The sequence below is a fragment of the Macadamia integrifolia genome, chromosome 12 (genome assembly GCF_013358625.1).
Source record: "Macadamia integrifolia cultivar HAES 741 chromosome 12, SCU_Mint_v3, whole genome shotgun sequence".
Taxonomy (NCBI): domain Eukaryota; kingdom Viridiplantae; phylum Streptophyta; class Magnoliopsida; order Proteales; family Proteaceae; genus Macadamia; species Macadamia integrifolia.
Genome location: NC_056568.1, coordinates 9,617,971 through 9,627,761, shown reverse-complemented (window position 1 = coordinate 9,627,761; position 9,791 = coordinate 9,617,971). Strand labels below are relative to the sequence as shown.

At 38.6% G+C, this 9,791-nt stretch overlaps 2 protein-coding genes across 3 annotated transcripts in view; one reads left to right on the top strand and one right to left on the bottom strand.

Moving 5' to 3' along the window:
* Nucleotides 1–1,401, top strand: part of LOC122058435 (CASP-like protein 5A1) — an 11,719-nt gene extending 10,318 nt beyond the window's left edge. For both annotated transcript variants that reach the window (XM_042621118.1, XM_042621117.1), the window contains one exon: nt 967–1,401. In XM_042621118.1, coding sequence (XP_042477052.1) covers nt 967–1,158 — 192 coding nt within the window. In that variant the 3' untranslated portion in view covers nt 1,159–1,401. The remainder of the gene's footprint in view (nt 1–966) is intronic.
* A 3,322-nt stretch (nt 1,402–4,723) lies between these two features.
* Nucleotides 4,724–9,791, bottom strand: part of LOC122058434 — an 8,667-nt gene continuing 3,599 nt past the window's right edge. The window contains exons 3-4 of the mRNA XM_042621116.1: nt 5,510–5,581; nt 4,724–5,201 (exon numbers count right to left, since the gene is read on the bottom strand). Coding sequence (XP_042477050.1) covers nt 5,112–5,201; nt 5,510–5,581 — 162 coding nt within the window. The 3' untranslated portion in view covers nt 4,724–5,111. The remainder of the gene's footprint in view (nt 5,202–5,509; nt 5,582–9,791) is intronic.

The following is a 9,791-nucleotide window of genomic DNA, read 5'->3' as shown; positions in this document are numbered from 1 at the left end:
CCCCCCCCCCCCCCCCCCCCCAATCCTTTTACTTTTGTCTCACCCCACCACATGTGGGACCCACTCCCCAAACTCTCCCACCACACACACATTGCTTTCCAAATGGGGCCTTGAGAGATACCTTTAATCAGCTACTTTCTATTTATAGAGTTAAAAGCGAGAAATACTTTTTCCAAGTTCAAGACATCTTGTAGGCATGTATTCTTCTTTCCTCTTATGTTCATCAGGGACTGTCCATTTTGAAAAGCACACATTTTAAGGACTTCTCACTTTCTATAAATTATTTTCTTAATACTCAATTTTAATTTGGAATCCAAGTTCATTTGAGTGTGGCTATAGGTAAAATGGGAAAACAACCGAAAGTCATGCATTAAAATTTTGAAATGGACTAAAATTTTGGAGTGGACAGTCTAAAAGTAACAGAGGAAGCATAGATTTTTGTTTTTGAGATAGGAAGATCTGAACGTCAGGTTTTTTTAGCAGGTGAAGAGAGGTTATGAATCCAGGTCTCTTGTACGAACCCCCATAATTTATAAATTTCTACAGTAAGAAAATAAATTGATTTGAGACATAAGTATGTAGTTTCTATGTGCATATATTTATTGCCTTTTTAAGTTGGTAAAAACTGTCACTTTTAACCTTCATTGAGTACAAGGCAAACCTAGTAGATACTCATATTTTTGGTTATAGATATATATGGAAAAGGCTGGGCACACTTCCCGCGCACTGCAAGCTAGTGCCTGCTGTCTGTGTCTCTTTATTCCCCTCTTTGAAATGACTCCATTGCCCTTCCTGCGCCCCCATTGGTGTCAGCCCGCTAGCTTTTACTGCATGCTGGGTGTGTGCCTATCCCTCTCCTTAGATATGTTAAAGTTATCAAGAGATGTAGGTATATGCGTATGTGGTTGTTACTTTCTCCTTTGGCATTGCCTTTCCTGGCTTAATTCTGGATCTTCTTCTCATTAGATCACGTCTACACTTATATTTGCTGCTGCCTGTGCATCTTCTGGAATCACAGTGCTTATTGGAAATGATTTGAATGATTGTGCGGATAACCATTGTGCAAGGTTTGAGACTGCAACAGCAATGGCCTTCCTCAGCTGGTTCACTGTCTCACCATCTTTTCTCTTGAACTTCTGGTCACTGGCATCCCGGTGAAAATTAGGGAGAACACAATATTTTCATGAGCATTTGTGTTTTTGTGTGATCTCAGGAAAGTTTTGCTTTGTCTCATCACAACAACTGAGATTTTGATCATTCTACTTGTGTATATTTTGTGAATTGGGTCAGATTTTCATACAATAGAAAGTACTTGAAATATATCTTGCATTTTGGCAAGAGATCTCACGACAAACCATTTGAGGTTGTTCTCTGGAATAAGAAAATTGGTTCATTTATAAACCTCTTATTTGTGTTTGTGTGTGTGTGTGTGTGACAGACAGAGGGAGAGAGTCTATGCGAAAATGTTTGGACAGTAAGGGACCATTCAAAAAACTAAGTAGACAAGAGTTGAAGCTCAAGGAGGAGTGGAGGACCTTCAAACCAGTGTACGGTATTTGGAGTTACGTGTTTTCACCGTCGCTGTCGGAGGGCATTGCGATACCTGCCCTTGGCGCAAGTATTATTTTGCAAATATTTACCTTACCAAAGAAGGTTTTAATGGTAATGGGAGTATGGGACTCCTGTGGGTAATGAGAAGCTTGAAAACTGATGAAGTCCATTTTTTTGAAATCCCACAATTGTAATGCAAATAAAAAATGGATATGAAAGACTTAAAAGTAATGGGGAAATTACTTGTAACTGTGAAGCTATAAGGTATATCATACCCTGGACGGAGCACACCTTCATGGATTTAAAAAGCTCTGGTCTGTGGTCGATGTTCCAAGAGCATCGTCTTAATGAGATCCAGTGCCCTTGGACCATCCACGTACAGTCCATCATAAGTCCACAGCCAGAAAGGGCCCTCTTCAAATCAAATTCCTGATCGCGCAGAAAAATAAAAATAAAAATCATGAAAAAAGTTTTATAAAATAGGACAAGTCAAGCCTCAAATTCCAAACGAGCAAGGGGAGTCTAGGAGTTCAAGGACCCCTAATTAATTGCATCTGGTGGGGTTTTATATGCTATGACCCTCTGAGTTCAGATCTTTTGCACGCATGTTTGCCTCCTCATATGGGTTAGGTGCCAATACTTGTTTCTTTTGTTTCCATAAATAGCTCTCTTCACCCTTTAAATAGCAGCAAGTGGGACATGTGTTGGCATCTAACCCATATATGTATGTTAACCTACGCGCAGAGGAACTCAACTCTGACCCTTTCGTGAGAATAGTGCGGACTATTGTTTTGCCTTCACATAATTGGTAATGAAAAAAAGTTAATGCATTGTACGTCCATTTCGTAATTATACATTGCCTTAATTATGTAGTCCGAAAGGTGATAACTCAATGTAACTATATTTGATTAAACTAAAAATATTTATGTTATTATCATAATCCTTACTATTTCTATTATTTATTGTTTATATATTTTTAGGGAAAATGATTCCCACGATGCTTATGTAGATTCAAACTCAAGCCATCTCACATTCCATGCCATGAACCTCACCACCTGGTTGTACGTTATCTTATTCAGTTATATGGAACTCATGATTAATTTCTCCCCAAAGCAGTTGTAGTTCTCTCTCATCTCGTTTTTTTTCGCACCATTTCAGTCCTCTAAGGCAACACTTATCCCATTCAAAATCCATGCATTCGTCCGCCATAAATTCACCCTCTCCTATCAACTCTCAATAGATAGGCATCCTTTGCATTCCCCATTAGAATCCAAGACAGCAGGAGAAGAAGAAGAAAAAGAGGAGGAATAATGTCTAGGGTAGTAGGAGAAGATGATGATGACAAGAGGCAGTATCAGTGTTCAATGAAGTTCGAAAAGATGGTGAAGCAGGTAAGTGTATGCCTGTGAAATATGTGTTTAGTACATGATATGATATGATTGAGGTGTTCTATGATTTCTGGTTCTTTCTTCAAAGATATGGATATAACTTAAGAGCTGATTAGGTTATGTGGGCTGTTGTTCACTTGTTTGTTTTTCCAGTTTGATGAACTGATTGAGATGATGGATGCCAGAATTAAACCACCGCGGCGGCGAAAGGTATATATCATCTGTAAGTTCTTATTATACTATTTGTTGCATATCAACAACTCAAGGATATGTGTTGTTTGTCAAAGTGCCCACATCCATGGAGAGATGAGAGCAGTCTTTATTAACCATGGAGAAAATGGCTACGAGCTCTCTTTCTCACACCTCTATGTTTACAAAGAATTCCACGTAATCCTAATAATCCTCCAATAAAAGAAAAACGAAGAGATACAATTTTCGATATTACCCCAAATGACCCTTTGGTCACTAATGGAGCTTCCGGTGAAAGAGCTGAAAGGCAAGTGTGGATTGCTGAAGCAGCAGCCTCACTCCGCTTGCCTCACTTGCTGTCCTCTCCAAGCATGCAAAGAAAGCCGGAGCGCGCTAGCGCGTCCTCTGTTTTCTCGCTTGACTCGCTTTCAAAAGTGTGACATTCCATGAAGACAACCCACAACCCAAATCACAGGATACAAGACATAACTCTCATTAGTTTCAGCAGGGAAGGTTCTTCCTGCCACTCTTTATTGTACGTCAACATTAAATGACAATCATTCAATTGCATACATTCATACTGTCAATCCATTCCGAGTCATTTTTGACTTCTCTCTCTCTCTCTCCAACCATCATCATCCATGTAAGGGATGTGGAAATAACCCAATATAATAGAATTAATATTGTATTTTTTTTTTTTTAATGAAATTCATGAGTTAATACTGTTACAGCCTTGTTCATTTTATCATGTAAAACTATTCTTCACATAGTAGTTTATGTAATTCCAGTGGCTGCAACAATTCTGAAAAATGAACTTTCACCCTTTTGATCCCCTTCTCCTGCATTATATTCTGTAGACTTCTAAAGGGAATCGCAGCATTGACGATACAGCAACGCCAAGTCAAGCGAGCAATGGCGAAGTTCTTTCGCAGACCATAACAAGATTTCTCCATGAATTGAACAACATCCCAGCTCAGCGTGATTCAACACTATCTAATGAAAACCAACTCTATACACTTGAGTATTGACTTGGTACACAAGGTAGGGGGAAAGAAGTACTAATTAGATGTTCTATAAGAGGGGAAAAGTAGTAGTAATCAACGTAATCTATTCCCCAGAGGGATTATGGTAATGAGAACGCCGGTTGTTGAGCAGGAACATGTTTAATTAAGTCGGTGCCTCCTTGGGCTAATAGGGATCCTACAGGCTCAGTGATGCTCTTGCTAAGAGAATCATAACCTGAAGGTCTGCTCTGCTTCATCTAGTGATGGCTTTATTATCGACCAAAAAAGAGAAGAAAGGGCAAAGAAAATCTCCTTCTGAAGAAAGAAAGATAGCACTGAGATCCAATCCAGGTGGGAACCAAGCTTAACATTAATAAGTGACTATGTTTTTTCAATTCTGTTTGAGCACCTTCCACTTGGTACCAGATCTCTCTCACTCTCTCTCTCTCTCACACACACACACACACACACACACATACACACTATAAACCCAGAACTAAAATTCCATTTCATAAACCATAATTCTATTTCAACAGAGAAAAGAGCCACAATCCATCTACATGGCATTGGATGTACAAAACCAATGGTAGATTCACAGTGAAAGTTTTTTTATTTTTATTTATCATTTATTCTGTTACACAAAAAGGACCAACAAAATTATGAAAGAATGATACTCATGTTCTTGAGAACCAAGCAGCAAAATGGTACTTCATTTCTTCCTTCAATACCTCTGGCTCATGAAGCACCAAGCAGTAGTTGTGTACAGAACGAAAAATCTGCATTAATTGTAGCGCACTTACCTCAACCGAACATTACATACAGGGAGAAATATAAAGGCTACAAACCCATGGAAAATTATGCTCAAGAAGCACATCCTTTAGTGACCACCAGTTGATAATCTAAGAATTGTGAGGAATGCGCATGATTCGAAGTGGTGTTTCTCATAGAATTATGTGCAAGCTAATATTGCACCTCATGATCATCTAAGTTGTCGTAAGCTGCACTTCAACTTCTCTGCTTCTAACTCTTGTTGCAAGGACTCCACCCGCTCAAGCAAGCCAATATTTTCCTAATGACGTGGTAAGCAGAAGCAGATTTTTTAGTAACATAGTTCATCATCAGTCACCCAACTTTATGGCAGTATCATTAATAACTCAGATAAAAATACTTTTCTAAGAATCATGCAGATCATGCTGAAATTCATATAGAATTGATAGTGACTCTCAGCAAGGTAATATTATGTTGTACTCATTTTTTACTTGGTCAGTGAAGCAATGAAACTCAGTTTCTAGTATCTTCTTCAGAAATAAATGCGCAAGAAATCAAGAAAAGAAAAGGGGGGGGGGGTGCAAAATGAAAACAGTGCAAAGCAGTTACCTTCTGCAGCATTGCCAATTTTGGGTTGGCGTTAGCAGTTTCCTCCATCTTCTTCTCAAGAGTGGCCTTCATCTGCCAAGATGATGATATTTGCCCATTTAAAGCAAACAGGAATCAGGATTACTTTTATGTCAGTTTTGCATGCAAATAACAATAAAGAATCCCAGATCCAAATCTAAGTCGTAAGTTTTGATTTAAACAGGGAGAAGTGGGTGTCAGCTCTGCCATTCCTTCAAGTCAGACATTCAAACCAGTATGACCTAGGCAAAACTGATGTAGCAAAATTGTATGGGACTAATCTGAAAATCAACGTGATTTTTGCTCACAATTAAGAGTAAAAAAAAAACTGCTGCAAAAATATTCAAGTGATTATTGATTCTTTTTTATGTTTTTGGGTTGGGGGGTGGGGGGTGTCATTAAAGAAGCGAATACTGATTAGTTGGCTCAAAGGTATGAAAGACAGGCAGTAAAGAGATCCTAAATTGCCTCTTACTAAAACTTTAAACTCAAGAGTGGTGGTATATACCAAAATAAGTAAACATTAATTACAATGGCAACAAAAATCAATTGCTCAAAAATCTTCTTCTTTTCCCTATGATTGTGCCTGCTTAAAAATTAGGATGGTAGGGAGCTAGTAGTGCATGTCAATTGATGAAAAAGGCTTAAGGCTAATCCAAAAAGAAAAAGAGTCCAACAAATGTTCAAGTGACTTGTATACAACAGCAGTACTTTCTGACATTTTATAATCTGAAAACAATAAAATGTATTAAATAGTTTCACTTTTTCTTTTTCTCTCGTATCTAAATGAATTTTGGAATTTTGGGGCAGGATTTCCAAAATGCCCCTTGTAGGACCACTTTCCTGTATGCCCATTATAAGTGCCAATAAGGCAACAACTACCAATCCACAGCCTTGAGAAGGCCCAAATTTAGTGGACATGTTTTCTACATCATCACCTAGTCATGTTTAAATTTCAGACCTATCTGATTTCCCCACATACTTCTCTAGTGGTTTCACAGTTATTTGAAAAGATCATTTTTTTTGCAGAAATGTTTCAACAGCAAAGACCATTCAAAAACAAGGGGAAAGCCCCACACATGGTTAGTCATACGAACTTGACAGATGACCCATCCAAGGACTTCCCCATCTATCTAACAGTCAGAATCCCAAATTTTCTTAGCCATGTGGCTATAAAGTAGTGGGCGTCTGGAAATGGATTCCTAAAGTGGGTGTGTAGGAACCCTTTTTCTCCATTTTTTTCCCTTTCAAAATTTTCGTCACAATGACCTGTATCTGTACAAAGATTACTGAGCTGAGAAGGACATGTCTCCATTGCATGTGTTACATGTGTTCTTTGCATAGCAAACAGCAAGGAATCGACAAGCTGTTCAATGGGTATGTGAGATTCCCTGCACAAAAGATGAACATCTCTTCCATTTTAAACATATGACTGAGGAATCTACTTGATGGGGCTTAACAGAAAGTGGATCCCAACCCACCAGAGTATGTACTGACTAGTTAGGGATCAAAACCACAAAAGCAACAAACATAGATTTGCAATAACAAACTCCTCTGACTGGGCATTTAGATAGTTTCAACTCTCTTGTTAGCATATCACAGTTTTTGTTTTTTTTTGGGGGGGGGGGGGGTGTGGGGGTGGTAGTGGGAGGGATAATCCATATTTTCATTAGCATAAATAAAGAGTTGACACATCACCTACTCCTACGACCTCCCTACTATTTAAATCCATTAACAAAGGGAGCTACTTCCACCAAATGGAAGAAACAAGTTCTACGCTTTGCTGATGCAGACCAGCATCAAGGAACGTACTCTCAAGTACGGAGGAAGGAATTAACTCAGTAACCAGTCTTGTGGTTCTGAGTTAACTCAACTTGCTGGCTCAATAACTCAGCATAAGTCCATTCATTTTGGGTGATCAACTAGTAGTCTTATCATTTTAATTTTTCCTTAGTTTATTGGTTGTAAGAACCGGAATAGGATTTATAAGTTCCATTTTCATTTGAAGTCTGCTTTAATTATTTAATCAAGGGTTTCAGTCCAAATAGGACTTCTTCACTACCTTACGGTTTTGATGTCCTGGTGTTAGTCTGATTTCTGGTTTATCTCATTATCTGTGAAGAAGTTTATTCCTATTGCTGTTAGTCAGTCCTATGATCAGCATGTCAGCTCCTAAAAGATTTTTATAAATAAAAGGGAAGCGGTATACACTCCCAATGACTTTTTACTGCTATTTTGAGATTGGCTTTGCTTCTTACGTTCTGGGAGATTCAGAATATGGTTGTGGGGTACAACTACTCCTTGGTGTGATGCGGAAGATGGCTGATGGGATGTTTAGCCTAGTTCCAGGTGAGATGCTTGGTTCATATCAATCATTCATTCTTCAATCTATCCATCATTGTCCAGGTCAGTAAGTTCCAACTTTTCTTCAAGTCCTGCGCATACTATAGTTCTGGAAATCTTAGTTTCTTGTTTCTTACTTCTGATATTTCAATTCTGATTCTTACAGTTAGATTCTGTTCTGAACCTATAGCTGTCACGGTGGCTAGGAGACCCAAGGCGTTGGATGGGGGGGTACTGGACGCAAGCTGATACCAACAAGGCACCTAGACACTAACGCCTTGACGACCATGCCTATCTGTGGTTTTAAAATCTGAATCTGGCCACAGAACATTAGAATCCTGTCAGGCTGTCACTATTGGAATTTCTGTGTTCTCAGGTTTGTTTACCTAAAATCTGGTTACTGCTATTGGATTCCGTTTTACTTCATCACTCAGATTATTATTCTGATATTAATTCTGAGCTCTCCTACTGTCGTGGCTTAACCTAAGTATATATATTTGCTGTCCTGAGATCATTCCAATTACTGATATCGATTCTTAGTTTTGGAAAGTCATATCTCAACTAGGATTCTTACAGACCATTGGACTGACTTCAGGTTCTGGTATTCTGTTCTTTATCTGAATAGAATACTCAGACCAATTTTCGAACCATATCAGAGCCTCTGATTTCAAGTTATTAACCAATTTACCAATTCTTGAATCTGGTCCTTTGTTCTTCACTGCAGTTCTGGTTTTAAACTCATTTTCTTAACCCAATCCTTTTGGCTTCTAGAAACCCATCAACTATGCAGTGGACAACAGAATTAAAGTTCCTTCCAACATAGTTAATACAGACATCTGATAACACAGACAGAAAAATAGAAATGCCACAGCTGTAGATATCTCTTCGTCCAAATGGGAGGGAAAGTCCTCTTCAAAACAGTCGCTTTCCTCCATTTTCTCCAAAATAGGATTCCACAAACTCTAGATATTGACTAGAACCTGGTTTCCAGGTCTCTCTTGTCCAAGCACGGCTTGTTGGCCCTGATTGGAATGCCCAAATAATTAAATGGCATCAGAGCTACAGCACACCCAGATTTCTCACCCCTTCCAACAACTCCGATCAGCATTCCCTACAGCTATTGGCACACTATTCTCTAGGTTGAGTCAAAGCAGAGGCTGCCTCAAAACTTCTCAAAATGTCTCTGATGAGCACATTTATGTGTGAAATCTAGGGTAGTAAAACATGCATTTTACATATTTAGAATGGAGCTACCTTGGGTTTTACTCTCTTTTTGCAGGTTTTATATTTTTAAGGCCTTAAGGACTATCGGACGCTATATCTCCAATTTTACACGTAAAGAGGTCCTATTTCTTTTCATGGTTGCGAAGAGGACAAAATTCTGAGCAAAATGGACGTGTCCAATTAAAAGTACGCATTCGTTTGGTTACTTGTACAAGTGATTATTCTTTTCAGGCCAGAAAAAGAATAATGGATCAGAACTGAACCGAGATGCAGAACCAGCCTGTTTGCAATTGTCTCAGAGGCATAAGGAATACTCCAAATGCCAACAAGGATCGATGGACCACATCCTTAAATGATTGAAGATTCGTTTTTGGTAACAACAACTACCTAGTGTAGTTGGTGAGCTATGGTGTGCAAAATTTCCTTGCTCACCAAAAGGTCTCAAGTTCGAATCTCATGGTTGTTTTTTTTAGAGAATTTTGTTGAAGATTTTCTACTTTTCACTCACTTAAAGCACTAAGGGCATGGAGGGGATTTCCACATCAAATTAGAAGCAATGAAAATTGTGGAAGGGTTCCTGCGCAAGAAGAGAAGAAAAAAAAAAAAAAGAAAAAAAAAAAAAAAAGGGAGAAATAAAGATTATCCAAATCTTCTCTCTCCTCCACATCATCACCAAAATATTGTCCAAATCACACAA